The 17,828-nt window shown below is 40.9% G+C and overlaps 1 protein-coding gene across 4 annotated transcripts in view; it reads right to left on the bottom strand.

Moving 5' to 3' along the window:
- The window catches only part of PTPRR (protein tyrosine phosphatase receptor type R), a 235,479-nt gene that overhangs the window by 79,474 nt on the left and 138,177 nt on the right, over positions 1-17,828 (bottom strand). For all 4 annotated transcript variants that reach the window (XM_044228655.1, XM_044228656.1, XM_044228657.1 and 1 more), the window contains one exon: positions 9,066-9,328. In XM_044228655.1, coding sequence (XP_044084590.1) covers positions 9,066-9,328 — 263 coding nt within the window. The remainder of the gene's footprint in view (positions 1-9,065; positions 9,329-17,828) is intronic.

Genomic DNA, 17,828 nt, shown 5'->3' with positions numbered 1-17,828 from the left:
TTCAGGCTATGGTAGGTCTTTGCCATGCTTTTATTATTTTTTAATTATTTTTTAAAGATTATTTACTTATTTATTTGACACAGAGAGAGAGAGAGAGATCACAAGTAGTCAGAGAGAGATGGGGAAGTAGGCTCCCTGCTGAGCAGAGAGCCTGATGCAGGCTCAATCCCAGGACCTTGACCTGAGCTGAAGGCAGAGGCTTACCCCACGAAGCCACCCAGGCGCCCCTTTGCCGTACTTTTAATCTATTCACTGTCACAGGCCTTTTAGCACTTCATCATTCCTACGATCATTATTGATTAAAGTGGATTTAAAATTCCACTTTATTTGTCAGAATCCTTAGGTAGACTAAGGATTCTACCAGGAGAAGAAGATTCTTCTGTGAATGGGGATTTAGTCACAAAATACTACTGTAGAAATCAAAAGGCAATGGCAACTAAAACACAACAAGAATAAAACTAATCATCCAGGAAACTATATTCAGAGCAGGGCAAAAAGGATTGTTATAAGCTCTCCTCAGTGGTGCGGGGTTCTAGAGAGGACGTGCAGGGCGAGGAGCTCAGACCCTCCCTCATGGTGGTTAATGAGGCAACGGCCAGCACCAGACTCTCACATCTGTAGGCTAAGGGAGAGATGATGGGGATCATCTGTTTCGCTTTGTTTTTGAAGTAATTCTTTCCATAAAATTAACCTAATTGTAAGGACTTATTCCTTTGTTTCTTATTGAAATGTAACAAATATTCATAGCAATAGGTAGTATGTGTCAGGCATGGTGCTAGAGACAAGAGAGAAAAGGAGGGGAAGGAGAAGTGGGGCAGGCAAGATGGCGGGCGAAAAGGGAGAGATATTGAGCCTCACATTAAATCTCTGAGTTAGAATAAAAATTAGCTCCTGAGTAAAAGGATTTATGTATTATAATACACCTTAGCAATATTAATTTCCTTTGACCCATTGTCTTTAAAATTACCTGTGGATTGAATGGGAAATGAAAAGGATTGGACGTTAAGCATTGTTACAATGAACATGGTTTCAAATGAAAGTGTTCAAAGCAATTTGTTATTTCTCAAGTTATAGCTCTTTCATCACTACACTGAGACCGTCTTCGAAAGTACCTGCCAAACAAGGTTATGATTCACCTGCCAGAGAGGACATTACAAGTCATTATGGAATCCATCTATCTATTTGTAACAGAAACAAGAACCACCGTCTTCCCTAGAGGACCCTGGCTAATAATGGCCTCACGCGCAGTTCTCCACTAGAGGGCACTATTTGCACACACTACAACAGCCTTCATCCAGGCCCGCTTCAGAACATGCGGGAGAACAGAGCCCTCTCACTGGGTTTAAATTACATCCAGATAATCACGACGTGCTACGGAATGGAAATGACATTTTAACGTTTGTGATATATGTCCAGGTAAAAACAAAAACAAAAACAAACAAAAAAAACCCAAATCCATCAGTTGAAAAATAATTTTGCTGCGGTCACCCGCTGGGTGTGACCTGTGATTATTCACCGTTGTGCTCTAGAGGTCATGTATCAATAGCTGGGAAGATATGATGGTAACAGAGCGGAGCATCGCTGCAGAGGAAACGATGTTCCAGCGTCCAGAAAATGCACAGAGCAGAACCGTGAGCTGTAGCTTTATGACACATTTCAAAGAACTCCAAAGGCAATTTGTCTGCCAGCAAGGTTACAAAAAAAAAAAACAAAAAAAAAAACCCTGACACAGTAACGAAAATTCAGAGCTGGTCTCTCTCAAAATAGGAGGCAAAACGTACGCTGGGAATCATCTGTACCTGCCCTGATTAAAATGCTTCTACAAAAAAGGCCATTTTGCCTAATTCTATCAACCTGTACATCCAGACCTGGAACATAGTCCCCTAGCAAAAACTTGTAATCTCATTTGAAAAAGCCCCGTATTTAGGACTCTCCGCAGGAAAACTCTCATTTGGTTGTGAGTGGAGGCATTAGCAAGCCTCAAAACATCATAGGAACCACCTCTTCTTTAGGGGCAGGGCAAGGGAGAATTCTATAAAAATGCTAACATTATGCAGCTAAGGGAAATAAACCTAATTTGCTCTAAAATCAGGTCAGAGCCTATAGAATGGCTCTAAGAGTTCCCAGAAAAGAATTGGGCTTTGGCCCCCATCGTGGGGGTGGAAATAGAAATCACCTACCAAAGCAGGAAGCCAGGGTCCAGGATCAGATCTGGAAGTCAATGGGTGCTGTGTTGAAAGGTGGGTGGGGATAACAATGCTGAGAAGACTTTCCTGCTTTAATCTCAGGATGTAGGAGCCTGGGTCATGGGTGTCTAGTGGAAGACACAGAGAGGAGGACCCAGTGGGACTTAAACTGTTGTTACTCCAGCAGGGGCCACGCGGGACTCAGACACTTCAGTCTGCTTGGAGAGAAGCTAGGTCTTTGCTTGCCAACAAGTGGTGGCTAATTTTTACCTTTTATAGGCAGAACTCTATTTTAAAGATTTATTTATTTGTGAGAAAGCACACACACACACACACACACACACGTGTGCAGGGGCTGCGGGAGGGAGAGAGGAAGAAGGAGGGAGAGTCTTAAGGTGACTCCATGCTGGGTGCTGACCGGACCTGGGGCTTGATCTCACCATCCTGAGATGAGGACCCTGAACTGAAACCAAGCGTCCAATGCTTGACTGACTGTACCACCCAGGTGCCCTCCGAACTCTATTACTTTCAATTCCTTCAAAATAGATCTTGGCTTCTGTTCTTCTGATCTGGGTGGTTTCCTCTGTCATTTCTCTCATTCACCTCGATCGCCTTTTGTCTCATGACTTGCAATTAATTTGGGGGCAGATTAAAAACTCCTCCTTCCATTTTCTTAATCCTGGTGTTGGTTTGTTTTAATAAGGAAAAAAAAATTTTTTTCTTAAAGATGTTATTTATTTATTTGAGAGAGAGAGAGAGAATGAGAGAGCATGAGAGGGGAGAGATCCGAGGGAGAGGCAGACTCCCCACTGAGGAAGGGGCCGGATGCAGGACTCTGATCCCGGGACTTCAGGATCATGACCTGAGCCAAAGGCAGCTGCTTAACCAACTGAGCCACCCAGGTGCCCTAATAAGGAACACCTGAAAGTTTTTTTCCTAACCCTTCAGAACCCTGACACACCTCCATAAAAATGCAACCATTGTCTATCCTACAAATAAAGAGGAAAGAATTTGATGTTCCCGGTAAGGAAAGGGCTTGTGCCTATTTCCAAGGCCTCCCCAACTCTGGACATTCCCATAAAGTACTTTAAAAAGGTGTGGTAATCAAAAATAAGGGAAGCTTAAAATTCTATCAACTGTGTCCGCTAGGAAGAGGTAGAACATAATGGTTATATGAAGATTTATGTTGGATCTCGACCCAGCGTCTGGAAACAACTGGATGGAGGAAAGGCCTAGATGGGCAGTGAGCTACACTGGCGGTGACCCAGATCTCCACCTGACTGTTTTTAATCCACCTCACAACATAGAATTTTACTTGTTTAGAATCTGAAAAACATTCTGAAAGCCAAGCATGAAATTTGCTAAGGCAATCAGTGTGACACTCCATAATAGATCTACTTAGTAAATACATTGATTTGTAATCTATTTTTTCCTTATTTTCTGTAGAATATGGGAATACTCTACATCACACACGCTCCAGTATAGTACTTATTAGGACTACAGCCTCTGGAGCCAAATTTCTTGGGCTCAAATTCTATTTGTCACTCTCACAAGCCCAGTCACTCATTATTATGTTATGTGGGCAGTAACTTAAACTCTCTGAGCGCCCATTCCTCCCCCTAAAGAGGGGATGATAAGTCCCTTGTGAGGATTAAATGAGATCATGCATGTAAAGGGTCCATAAGCATTACTAAGTTGTTGCTTTGATTGAAGTTGCTTGGAACTAAATTTGGATTAACTTCTAAATGGTTGCTTGTTATGGGTTACATTACCATTCCCATATTGTCAGGCTGAAAAAATGAGTCGTGGGTCATAGCGTTTGGTGGTGTTGGGTCATAGGTTCCATTAGAACGACTGGTATCTATTAGAAGGAGGCTGTTTGGTCTGAGTATTGTGGGAAGGATCAAGGAAACCTGGAGTGTAAACTCAGCTTTGCTGTAACTAGTGTTGTCACCTTTAGCCAGTGTAGTAATGTGGTTGGTGCCCCACCTAGATCACCTTGGCCAGGCTGCATCCCACCCACTCCCCTCCCCCACTACTGCGAGTAAGGGCTGTGAACGGCACACACAGGTGCCACTTCTCTGGAGAATCACTTTGACTGATGGGAGTAGCCCAGGCCAGATGTGCCTATAAAGTTATGCTTCTGCCATCCCTGGGGTGGCCTAAAGCCAATGGTTGACTGACGTGGGGTACAGGTGCCCACCCTGTTTGCCTGAAGGGGCAACAACTGTTCATGAGCTGCCATTCATGTTTCAGGGCTCCTGGTGTGAACAGGCTGAGATCAGCTGAAACCACCTCATTGCTTGGCTTCTTTTCCCCTGCTCTGCCTCCCCTACTTTCCTTTAGGCTTCTCCTGAGAGCACCCTCACAATAAATCACATGGACAAGATTCCTTGTCTCAGGCTATGCTGTTCTCCCCTGAGACCAAAAAGGGAAGATTCTGGGTCTCAATTTCCCTAGACAGAAAGTGAGGGAGTTGGCTCCTTTTCCATTAATGGGTCTTGCATGAATACAGATTTTAATTTCCAGAGTATTTTTGTGTACTTTATATCCCAATACTCTGCTGTATCTATTCTATACGCTTTCCTTTTCTTATATGTCCCAAAGGGGGATTAGTTGAGAAGCTATTAGGTATCTTCTAAGTCAAAATTTCTGCGCACTGAAGTGTTTCTCCATTACGGAGAGCAGGGGACAGAAACTGGAACATTCCATCTTGTCTGGAGGAAATTATAGTAAATAAAACTTTTAGTTTAGGTGTAGAAGACTCAATATTTTCTTGGTCAGGCCCATGTTTTCATTGCCTCCACTACAACAGAATCTCTTTAGCTTTGATAGAAATCTCCCCGGTTTAGCCTTTAAAAAAAAAAACCTTTAAAATCATACATCTGGGTGTTACATTATCATTTGCACAATATTTATGGACCCAAATAAACCATATTAAGGTACAATTTCAGGGAAGTTAGAGAATGTTTATTCACTGGCTACTGAAAATTCTTGTGGGCCTCCGTGTGACAGACAATCTCCATTAATGCCATATATTTCCTAGCCCTTTAACTGATCGAGAGTGAGAGTGCCCTGTCACAGGGTGACACCCTTTCTAGACAGTTCCTTCACTGTCCTTGCTCACTTTTATTCCTAAAGAAAAAAATCAAATGAGGAAATAATGTGAATCTCCCTGTCCGCCTGTGAATTTCTTTTCCATAAAATTGGCTGTTGTACAGTAGCCTAGAGGGGAAATTTGCAGGAATTCACATTTACAAGTTCTCTGTTTTCCCGATGAAAGAAAATGTATCATTCTAGGGTCTGAATGTGATCTTTGGTTTACTGGACATTTGGAACCCGGACAGTTTCCTTGAAAGCGACAAGCAGGAAATCTGAGGAGGACAGGGATGGGCCAAGAGATGAGGAATGGGAGCTAGCCATGGCCTCCTGCTGTGCCAGCCGCCTGACACACATTGTCTATCTTAACCGTCACAAGAGCTGCACAAGGCACTGCTGCTGTCCTTGTCACAGATGAACAAACAAGGTCCAAGTTTTACATGCAGTGGGTGTGGGGCAGGCCTCTGGAAGTATCTCTTCAATTCACAGACTCACCGTGGAAAAGGAACTCATTTGTTAGATGAGGGTAGATTTGATCAGATACTGATAGTTGTCAAATTACATTAGATGGTCAAATTTATAAATACAGATTTATAAATAGGATGAGAAAAACCGTAAGTCAATTGACAGTTTAAAAAATTTGTGAAAAAATAAAATAAAATATTTATGATATCAAATGGCAGGCTCAACTTTGTCATTTCATTAAAAAAAAAAAAAAGTTTCCACTTTCCCAAGTTCAAAAAGGTAAACGACCTAGTATAGGATTGTGGAATGGGATCACAGAACAAAACAAAAAGAACAGTAGATCTCCTTTTCCTTCTCACAGACAAAATGCCTTTTTCTATTGATTCTTAATTTTATGGTGTCCTTTGAAAAAAGGCAGAACAGATATTACCAAACCTATTTCCTACATTGCAAAAACTACACAACAAAGGACTTGATTAAGATGTTCAATCACTTGGTGAATGTCTGAAGTAATATTAGCACAGAGACTCAGCTCTGTGGTTTATCATAAGCTATTTGTTCTTACGGAAGGCTCTTCAGAAATATAGGCGCTCTCCAGAATCAAATGCACATTAATTAATTAAATCCAAAAATTCTAGTGTTTACAGTGTACCAGGGTCACAAGAACCATGGGAGAGACGAGAGGGTTTTTCAAGCTGGTGAAGGGATAGGATAAACTACTTGAAAACCAGTTTTAGTCCCTTTCTGAGTTATTCTTTAATGAAACTCACTGCTAGGGGAGGGGTACATGAGAGAATTCACAGGTGTGAAGAATCCCTGTGGGTACGGATAAATGTCACATCACGGTCGACGGTAGGAGGTAAGTTTTGTTTGGGATTTGGAGACTGGAGATAGTTGAAGGAGAGAGAATAGGGACCAGGTGAACAAAGACGCAGATGTGACCATGAACCCTGGAGAACAGACTGGATGGAATGGAAGGTTTGTTTTGAGGGGTCGTGGCAAACGTATTTGAAAAGAAGGATCAGGGACCAATAGTACAGGCCCTCTGAGGCCCAGCAATTCATCGAATGCAAACAGTGTTATAGCAAGATAAATCTGAAGAGTGTACAGTCTGATGGAAGGAGAGGAGAAGATTAGATCAGGCAGAGAAGAGGAAATAAAATCATCTATGTGGAATATGGAACGCATGCTAATCCTGGTACCATTCTTATAATCTCTGCATTAGCAAAGAGGGCACGTCTGAACAAAAGAGAAGGAAAACTGATGAGGTAAGTCATCAGGGTTGAGAGGGAATGACCTGGAGCCTTTGTGGACAGAGCAGTTTCTCTTCCTCTGAGATGGGAAGGAAGTGGGAGGCGAGGGGTGGGGACCCAGGAAAGTTTATAGACCAGATGGCAAGGAGGCTATCTGACCCTGATTACACACTTGGCTTTGCTGGAGTCCCCCGTGTGGACCATAAAGATGAGTAAGACGCCATCTCCGTACTCTCCCTTCTCAAACATTCACTTCACTGAAATGAATAAGGAGATACTTGAACTTAGGCTTTTGAAATTCAAACGTGCCCAGAAGCAGCCTACAAAAGGCAAGATTCTGGCAATAGCCACCCCTTAGAGGATTTAACCACTGGCCTTCCTTAGAATTGGCGGTGTTGATGGTAATAAAATTTAGTCTGACTTCTAGGTAGTTTTATTATCATCTTTAAATCATCTACAGAAAAGGACCACCTTATCGCTTTCATCTGAGCAGATCTCTTCGAACACCTTGCCCTCGGTACACCACCAATGCCCAGACACCCGCTTTGAGGTTTTCTTTGAAGCAAACATCAGTGTGTAGAACTAATTTGGGTGACAAGAACAAAAGAGCCTGAAGGAAGCAAAGGAGTCAAGTTTAACCCCTTCATATCACAGATGAGGAAAGTGAGGCTCAGACAGAATGACTCACATGAAGCCACTCAGTTCAGCAACGGCAAAGCTGTATCTGGGTCCCAGTTCTCCTGACCCCTGCTTAGCCTCAGGGAGAAAGTTCCATCTCATCTACAGCCCAAACAGCAACGTGGCCGTACCCAGCTAAGAAAATGGTACCTGGAGACTCACATGGATCCATTCAGACACCAACCAGTATTTGGGAGGAGGAGGAAGAAAATTGGATTGCTCTCCATTTTTCTTCTTTTACGGAGTCAAAATGTTTTCCCTTTATGGGACTTTGGAAATCACTGCAACAATATCTTTCTTTTTACTTCATTCACTATTTTTTGACAATACTTACTAAAAATTTCAATGCGCACCGTGGTCTTCTGAACTTATATTTTCTGAAGGAATGTGGCGTGCGTGTGTGTGTGTACGTGTGTGTGCATGTGTGTTATAGGAAATATAATAAAAATTTAGAGATGTGACCTGAAAACCTAAGGCACCAAAAGAACAGTGATACAAAATGAAGATACAGGAAAATAAGGGGAGAATGACCCTGGGAGTGTACCTCAAGAGCCTCTCACTTCCCCCACTACCGTGGCATGCAATGCTGGATATAATATCAATCATATTTTAAATATAAACAGGAAGCTTCTTATTTTAAGAAACGTCATGGGGAAGATTTACATAATATTTTGGGGAAGTAAAGAATTAGCACCTCTTTTATGTGTCTTGCATATCCTGGTTTTCAAATGTTGGTTTTGCTTTATTTATTTAATTTTAAATTTTTTTTAAAAGATTTTTTTACTTAATTTTTAAAGATTTATTTACTTAATTTAGAGAGTGAGAGCATGAGTTCGGTTAGTGGCAGGAGGAGAGAGAGAATCCTCAAGCAGACTTGTTGCTGAGGCCAGATCCCAACACAGGGCTCAATCCCAGGACCCTAAAACAAAGTCATGGATCTCGAGGTATTCATTTCCTTAAAGGACATTGATTTGTGACATTGATGGCTCCTACCTTACCCCAAACAATATGGACTTTGTTAGGAAATACCCTGAGTTTATTCCTAGTCTTTCTATCTACCAGAGTTTTGAGGACGATTAAAGAAGATAGTATCATATCAGCAGCCCTCAAAATGTACTCAATAAATGATTACCGAAATTGTCCTGGAGTTAAGATGAATGTGGCTTGGGACTACATGAGCTAACAGAATCTGATATAACTAGAAGATTATTGTAACACAGCTAGATTCTCTGGGGGGACAAGAAAGACAACTTCCTCCTGCTGGCCATTTGGTGGTGAGCAATTTTACCCAATATGCTAATCATCTTTGCCTCTATCATTTTTAATTGGTGAATATCCTTTAAAAAAAAAAGCAACCTGTAGAGGGATACAGAAAAGGTCTTACCTCTCCTGAAGTCCTATGGGCTTCATTTTGAAAGGAGAAGGGCAGACAGAGGTGGTAGCCTTGATCTCAGGAGAGTATCGGCTTTGCGGGTCCACAACCACACTCAGCACCTTGGGGCCTTGCTCGGGCTGGACCATGCTGTTGACTGTCTTTGCCTCAGACTGCGCTGGTTGTAACGCAATGGGCGATAGGTGAATCTCCTGGTTTTTCTCCTTATCGTGTCGCAAGGAGAGCTGAAATCTTTCTTTTAACCTGTAAAGAATCTACAGAAGGAGATATAAAAGCTTGCTTTTTCACACTGAACAACAACATACAACCATCTCCCCCTAACCCAAAAGACCAACTAAAATGGAGGTTTAATGATCATACACCCAATCAAAGCGTTTTAGAATGATTTCTCAGTTGTGTTGGTGTTTCTAGCTATTAACTAAATGTGCCCATGAATCTATTCCTCAAATTACATTCAAAAGAAAGTTTGGCTAATTTTATGAAAGTGCCAGATGTCAGTTTGATCACATGCAAGTTTTTACACAAAATGACTGAAAGGGAAGGCTGATCAAAGGGATAGTCATGAACTATGGGGCTTATGATATTTATAGAAACAGAAATCTGCATCCAGTACAACAGGTGAGAAGAAATTCTTGTAAAATATTAATGCAAAAACAGTCATGCTCTAAATTGTAATTTCTTACGTTGGTAAATATCCACACTAGTCATGTATTAACTTGAATACCTGGTAACTTCTTAAAAAAATTAAATTCAGAGCACCTACCAAAGAATAATTTGAATAACCACAATTTTGTTTTTTACCTTTTTCCGCTTTTAATTTTTAAAAAGATTATTTATTTATTTATTTAAGAGAGAGTGGGGGCGGGGGGCAGAGAAACAGACTCCCTGCTGAGCAGGGAGCCAGACGCTGGGCCTAATCCCAGGATCCCAAGATCATGACCTGAGCTGAAGGCAGACACTTAACTGACTTGAGCCACCCAGGCGTCCCTCCCCTTTTTAATTTTTAATGCATGTAGGAAAAAGCAAACATATCACTTCCTCCATTCTCAGAGCCCTTTCTGGAATGGTTAATTCAATTGAGAAATGGTAGGATTGTCATTTTTAAACTTTTAAAGGTATCAGACTGACTTTGCTGGGACGCTCGGTGGACCAAACGGTCAGAGAGAAGCCACTGTAAACGAGAAACCATTAAACGAGAGAGAAGGGAGTCATTCAGAACTATTTTTCAGTGCCCACCTAATGTCACATATTGTGAGAGGTCCAGAGTATTCTGCTCTGAACAAAACAAACTGCACCTTGTACTTATGGAATTAAGGATATGGAATGAAAAAAGTTCTCAGTTAAGGGACGCCTAGATGGCTTGGGCGACTGAGCGGTTGACTGTCTGCCTTCAGCTCAGATCATGATCTCAGGGTGCTGGGATCGAGTCTTACATTAGGCTCCTTGCTCTGCCTCCTGCTTCCCCTGCTTGGGCTCTCTCTGACAAATAAATAAATAAAAATCTTTAGGGGAAAAAAAAAAGTTCTCAGTTAAAAAGTATGTCCTTTGAAAGAAGAATAAATGTGAGGAGAAAACAGAGCAGTTTTTGTGACTGAGGGAAAAAAATGCGTATTGCAAAAAATGCCATGAATTCCACACCTCGATAAACTGAAGTTCACGTGAATGAAACCGACAGAAAGAACATTCCAAATGCATAAGGTCTCAGGAAATATGCTACCTGTGTACGTTTCCTGAAAAAAAAAAAATGTACTCCAAGTCACAAGAAAGATGACTCAAAGTTAAGAACTGAATAACTGTGATCGAAAAGGGAGCTTTGGAATTACGTAAAAAGAGGGTGAAATGAAATTTAATTATGTCTCAGGTTATAAGTAGCAAGAGGGAAGCTTGAGCAGAGAGAGAAGAAATAGGAGCGATTGTACTAAGTGACTTCTAAATTAGGGATACGGAGGGAATCAGAGTTTGAATGGTCACTAACGGTCCTTCTGACCTAATTATACATTTAAGAAATTGTAGTCTAGCTGAATAATACGGCTTCCCCAAAGCCCACAGTCAGCAGGGACAGACCCAAGCCCTAAGGCAGTTCTGACTGGCAGAGTCATGCACTTTCCACTGCCTTACATCTGGACCTTACGTTACCTCTGGTGTTTTCTTTGCCATGCATGATTCTTAAAGACGGACTCTGAAATCACATCTGCTGCAGATGTGGTTCTCATCACTGGGGTTCAACACCACCAAATCGATCTTTTGTGGGTTGAAAGGTCTCTTAAAGGAAAGGGACTATGCACATGGGAATAGAACTAGAAATGCATCTTATGAGTTGAACTGCCAGGAAATGAAAAGGAATCCTTATTGTCTTTTATCAGTTCACTTCCTTGTAACCTGGAAACTTTTACACTGGTGGTGTTCATTGACAAAGGTAGGGTAAAGCGAATTCTTAAATTGTTCCAAGCAATGGGTACTCAACTTTCCTATGAGAAATATTACTGTGTAAGGAAAAAAAAAGACATCTAATATTAAGTGACAAGTCTTCTTACTCTAATTAGACTTTTACAACTGTAGGATAGAAAATATTGAAGATAAATATCCTTACCCTGTGCATCATGCCCTAAGGATTGGGAGGTTTTTAATTTACTGCTTCTCTTCCTTTTCTATAACTCTCAAAAGGCAACTGGTCACCAGTCTGCACAAACAAAACCCACCCTAGAACAGTACCCATCAGATAACATACATCTACTGAATTAAAAACGTAATTACTAAAAGATGAAACACCAGAATTTAAGGTGGGCGAGCTGCTTATTATTTTTTATTTATTACTATTTATGAAAATATTTGTTTATTTAAGTAATCTCTACACCCAACGTGGGGCTTGAACTCACAACCTCAAGATCAAGCATCACATGCTCTTCCGCCTGAGCCAGCCAGGCACCCCTAGCTTTTTATTTCTTAATTTCAAGTCACTCATTTTCCTGAATGAGAAGAGAAACAAATACACTTGTACCTTTACAAAAATATCCTTAATAAAAGATACTGCATATGTTATATATTCTAAGTTCTTCACATCTAAATATAATAGGTACACTGGAACATGTGCCTGCCTGTTTACATTTGGGATTTGGAGAAGCATATTTCAGAAATGAAAATGAAAAAGCCAAGGTAATACCAGCCTTCCAGAGAGCTCTTGACAGGTCACTTCTACGGTTTTATTGGTGTGAAACATGCTCTAGTCCAGAGTCCTTTACTGCTCAGGCTCTGTTCTTGATGAAGGACTTTTGTCACATAGTTTACAGTCAAGCCTTCACTTCATCTCTGGTGATAGGTCAACTTTCTAATCTACGTATGTGTATAAACCATGTGTACAAACTGATATACATCTTTAATTAGGGAAAAGCAGAACTGTTATAATGCCTACAAGACACTTTAAAAATCCTCGAGAGGGAGACTGGGCCGTCTGGCGAAATGTGTAAAGAATTGAAGACACTGTGACGGGCAATGGGACGGTCATTATGGAGTTAAGTTTCGGGGAGTCATTCTCAACCAGCTGGGCTTTAGCCCTTTGGAGGCATTGGGCAATGTCCGGAGCTGTGTTTGGTAGTCATACTGGGCTGTATGGTGAGGCGCTATTGGCATCTAGTGGGCAGAGGCTAGAGATGCCACCAGATACCCTCCAGTGCCCAGGACAGACCCTCTCCCCCCAGCAGAATCACCCAGCCCCAGACGTCAACAGAGCTGCTGCTGAGAAACTGGGATAAGGTCTCTTAAAAATCATCTGCTATAATCTCATTTCACATTTAGACTCAGAACACTCGAATGACTTCTGGAAGGTTAGAAAGAAAGTCTAGAATCCAAGTTTCTTGACTTAATGCTTGCGATCATTTAACTCTACCGTTTCTTCTAAATCCCCACATCCTTCTTCCCAACTCCTTTCCCAAAGCCTCTGGAAAAGTGTGTCAGAGGTTCTTCTCTGTGCAGATCATGATCTGGAATATAGCACAGACATAGGTCTGTGTGAATCTTATCTTTGTGAATGCACTGTGTGGCAAAGTTCAACCTAGAGGCTTATGATAACAAGGGCAAATCAGTAGTTTTGGTTTTACTTTAAGAGCTTGTTTGACCCTCAGGATGCAATAAAGTCATTTGGTCATTAGGGAAAGAAACTGAAATACTGAGCAAGAGAGGAGCTGTAAAAGTCAAACTATACCAAGAGATAAAAAATAGTAGCAGGGAGAAGAGAGCCAGAGGAACACAGAAATGAGAGGAAAGCTACAAAAAAAATTCAATAAAGCTCTTGTGCTGCTTATAATTTTCACTTAAAAATCTGAAAAAACAACAACAACAAACAAACAAGGAAACAAAACAAAACAAAAAGACAAACAAAAAAAAAAAACCCCAAATCTCATAAGTGTATAACTTAAACTTCTACAATGTTATATGGCAGGTATATTTCAATTAAAAAAAAAATCTCTTAAGTAGGTAACACAAAAGATGTTTGGGTTAAAATATGTTCCAATTTAAAAATAAAGACATCAACTAAAAGCCCATAGTATTTTCTTTACAGTATTTTACAGTCAGTTCTGGAAGAGTTCATTCTTTCATTTCTTTCAGTTGAGTAGACGTGAGTCAGTTGCTACCACATTCCGGAAGCAACATTGCAGGTGCAAAGACAGCACAGAACCCTAACTTCTGGGAATTCACAGGCTTCCAGAAGAGATATGTGGAAAAATTACACCCAGTAAAAGATAACATAGGCATCTTCATCATCTTTCCTTTTGTGGCCAGAAGCAGATGTTCACAAGACAGAGTGTGAGCACTTCAAGAAACCAGTTTGATTCCTTTATACAATAGATCGTGATAAGGAGCCCAGACTTTTAACCCAGATAGTTCTGGGTTTGAATTTCAACCCTTCTTCTCCCACTCCGCCCAACCCCCATCTCCCGAACCCCCACGCCACTGTATGTTCTTGGTCAAGTCACTTATCCTCTCAGAATCTTGGTCTCCTCATCAGTAAAATTAGGAAACTAAAATACATTAAGTATTAATGCATAGATCCTATAGTTAATCATCCTGCTCTGAATACATAAAATACTTTGCTAAGAGGGTAGATCATATGTTAAGTGTTCTTATCATAATACAAGATAATAGGGAGAAAGAAATGAAGAGAGCAGGAGGACACTTTTGGAGGTGACGGGTGTATCAATGACATAGATCATAGTGACAATTCCTGGGTGTACGCTGATCTCCAAACTCGCCAGGTTGCATCCATTAAACCTGTACAGCTTTTTATATGGCAATCATACCTCAAAAAGTGGTTTAGAAAATACATTAAAGATTTAGCACCAGGCAATAAATGTAGTACCAGCTTCCTACTGGTAAAGTGTGCAATAAAGGGAAGACACTAAATCTTACAACTGTTACTATTTTTATTATTATTAAGGGGATTGTGTTCTAAGCTAAGTGGTTTTATTAGTATAAAAAATTATTAGTTCAAGACATACACCTACTCTGGAAGATAGTTCTGTAAATAATTCATTCCAGTAGGACTCTATTTCCATTTCCTCCCATCCCTAGGGATTTTATAGAACAAATTAGAAGAGTGTGGCTGTTTATGTTCACCTCTGACATATTCTCACTGGCTGGTACTCGGGCGTAGCAGGTGTTCTGACATAGGATTTCCTGCCTCCGCTACCAAGACCATGACTAGAAAGACTCTATGCATGTCATATTCGATGGATGGCTCCATGGCCCCAACATGTTCTGGCCCCAGAACTTTGTTGATCCAAATAACTGTGTTCCTGTATTTTCATAAACTGCTTTCTGGAAGCAATCTGGGCTGTAGATATCTCTACCTACATCTCATAAATGCCTTTGCACTTCTTAATAAACCTCTAAGTACATTGGAAGGTTTAATTTCAATGATGAATGATGCCCTTTCCTTTGTTGATTGAAGTTTAATAACGATTTCTTCTCAGTAATAAATTTCCTCCACCTAAAATAGACTGAATGGATTGGAAACTGCCCACACATTTTTTTCTTGGAAAATCGTATTTGTCTATTTGTTGCTCCACCCACTCTAGATCCACATTTGAGAGGTGCTAAATAAGTCACACATTTGAAAATGTCATGCATGTCTAATTTTATGCCTGGCAACATACACTTTTTTTTTTTTAAAGGAAAGTAAACAATATGCCACATTTCAAAAATTTTGCCAAGCCTTATGTTATTGTTACATAGCACACGTAATCCACCATTACAACAATTTACCTATAAAATTTCATCTTAAAACATGAAAAACCATATGTTTTTCATTTCTATGGTATGTAGGAAGGCTGGATGCAAATAATGGCATTTGATCTATCATAAATATAATTACTGCCAGAAGGAAAATTCTGTGCTGTATCTTCTCCTTTGCCATGGAATCAAGAAAATTATGGGAAACAGAATTGGAATATTCTGTGTTTAAAAACTGATGGTGTAACTATTACTGAGAGAGCCAAGTTAAAAGACTTACTTTAAATCAAGGTCATTATCAAAAACACTTGACTATTTACACAGGTAAACTTTTTTTGGAGAACCACATTTGAAAAGTCCCTAAATGTGAACTGTTGACTTGTCAGTGCTGTAGCTACAACAGCTAAACTTAACGTCATCTTAATCCGGTCTAGGAAGCATTTTTCTATCACCATTCATTCCTTCCTATATACTGCTGGTTTCTCCGTTACTTCTTAAAGTGACCTTTCCTCAATAAAATTTAAGATTGTGGGGCCCTGGGTGGCTCCGTCAGTTAAGCATCTGACTCTTGATTTTGGCTCGGGTCGTGATCTTAGGGTCATAGGATCAAGCACCAGGTCAAGCCCCATACTCAGGGCCAAGTCTGCTTATCCCTCTTCCTCTACTCCTGCCCACCTCAGATAAATAAAATAAAATCTTTAAAAAGAATTTAAGGTTGTGTTTGAAAGATATCACTTTATTTCTTTCATTTATTCAACAGCAAATGGAACCCAAATCAAAAGTGTTGCTTCTCTCACGATCCCCACCTCCAACTTGTTCCTCTTCCCGAAAATGGGAGCTCCACCACCCAGGTACTCAGCCAAATAAATGAGGAATCAACCTTAATTTCTTTTCCTTCTCCCTGAAAATCAGTATACTGCAAGTCCTGTGGTTTCCATTTGCAAAAAAGTCCCAACCGTTCACTTCTCTCCATCTCCACCACCATCTCCATGTCCACCGCCATCCCTACTCTGGACAATTATCATATTTGTCATTAGGCTAACACAGTGGCTTCCAGAAGAGTCCTCCTGCTTCCACACTTCACCTGGTGCTCTGTCTCCAACCACTCTTCACCAGCAGAATACCTGCTCTTGTAAACATACATGTCAAATCACACCAAGACTTTGCTTTACAACTTTCAGCCTGCACCCTTCTTGCCGAACCTGGAGAGGCTAGCGTCCTCCCACCCCAGCGGTCCCACACCCCCGTGTCCTCTGCCTGCGAGGGCCCCTCCCCACATTTTCACGTGTCTCAGGAGTCTCAAAGTGCTCTGTTTCCACTCATATTCTGGTATCTCTTCATGGCACTGAATAATATTTGATTTTAAAAATAAATGACTAGACTTTGTTTTTTAAGAGCGGTTTTAAGTTTACAGAAAACAACAGAGTACAGAGTTCTCATTTAGCCGCATTCTGCTGCTTCCCCAGATAATTTGCCCTATTAACATTTTGCACGAGTGTGATTACACATGTCACAACTGAGGAGTCAGTATTGATTCGTTACAATGAATTAAAGTCCATAGTCTAGAGTAGGGCTTGCTCATTGGGTTACACATTCTACGGGTTTTAACAAATCCATGATGTCATGTAGCCATCACTACAGTGTCACACAGAATAGTTTCACTGCCCTGAAATTCTGTGGCTCTCCACTATTCATCCCTTCCCCCGCGACCTTTGGCAACCAGTGATCTCTTCACTGTCTCTGTGGTTTTGCCTTTTCCAGAAGGTCAAATACTTGGAATCACACATAATGTCTGCTATTTGATTTAAAAAAAAAAAATACTAACTTAATTATTGTCTGTGTCTGCCTCTGGAGTTTAGGCCCCACAAGAAGAGGGACCCCACCTGTCTTGCGCTCTTCTTGGCCACAGGACCAACCACAGGTCCACAGGGGGTCCCCTGCAGGAATCTGTGGACTGAACAAGTGGATGGATCCACTTGCGATCACCTATACTTTTGAAACATTCCTTTCTCGATTTGTTTCAGTAACTTGGGGACAGACTTATCTAGGTTTATGACTTTTACATTGGTACTCTGCACCGTTCCCATTCACGCTGGGAAAAGAAGAGCTGTTCTCTGGTCTTGAGTGGTTGAGAGTGTGGCCACGAAGCTCCTTTTGCCTCAGGAGACCAATATATGTCCTGCAGGTTGAGCCAGTCAGGGTGGAGACACGGAGGCTCCTTGAGCTAGAGATGCAGAACTTGGATTGTGTCCTACAAGGTAAAATCAAACTCTGCTTTGCCACTTCCCTCCTTGCCTTTGCTCTGCTCAATCTCACCCCTTTCCTGCCTGAACAATCTCTACTTTTAGCACCCTTTACCCCTTTCTATTCTCCTTTTCCTCTCATCTTTTCATCTGTGAAGCAGAAAAACACCATAAATGTGCCTGACAAGAGAGAAAAACAGCACTCAAGGTTTCCTGTTTTAAGGAAAAGAAGACCCATGTATTTTAAAGTGCAATTAAGTATATAAAAAAAACAACCCATACCTTC

Source organism: Neovison vison, chromosome 12 (assembly GCF_020171115.1).
Source record: "Neovison vison isolate M4711 chromosome 12, ASM_NN_V1, whole genome shotgun sequence".
In the NCBI taxonomy this organism is placed as follows: Eukaryota; Metazoa; Chordata; class Mammalia; order Carnivora; family Mustelidae; genus Neogale; species Neogale vison.
Note: the sequence above shows the minus strand (reverse complement) of the source record. Positions and strands in the feature narration are given on the sequence as shown.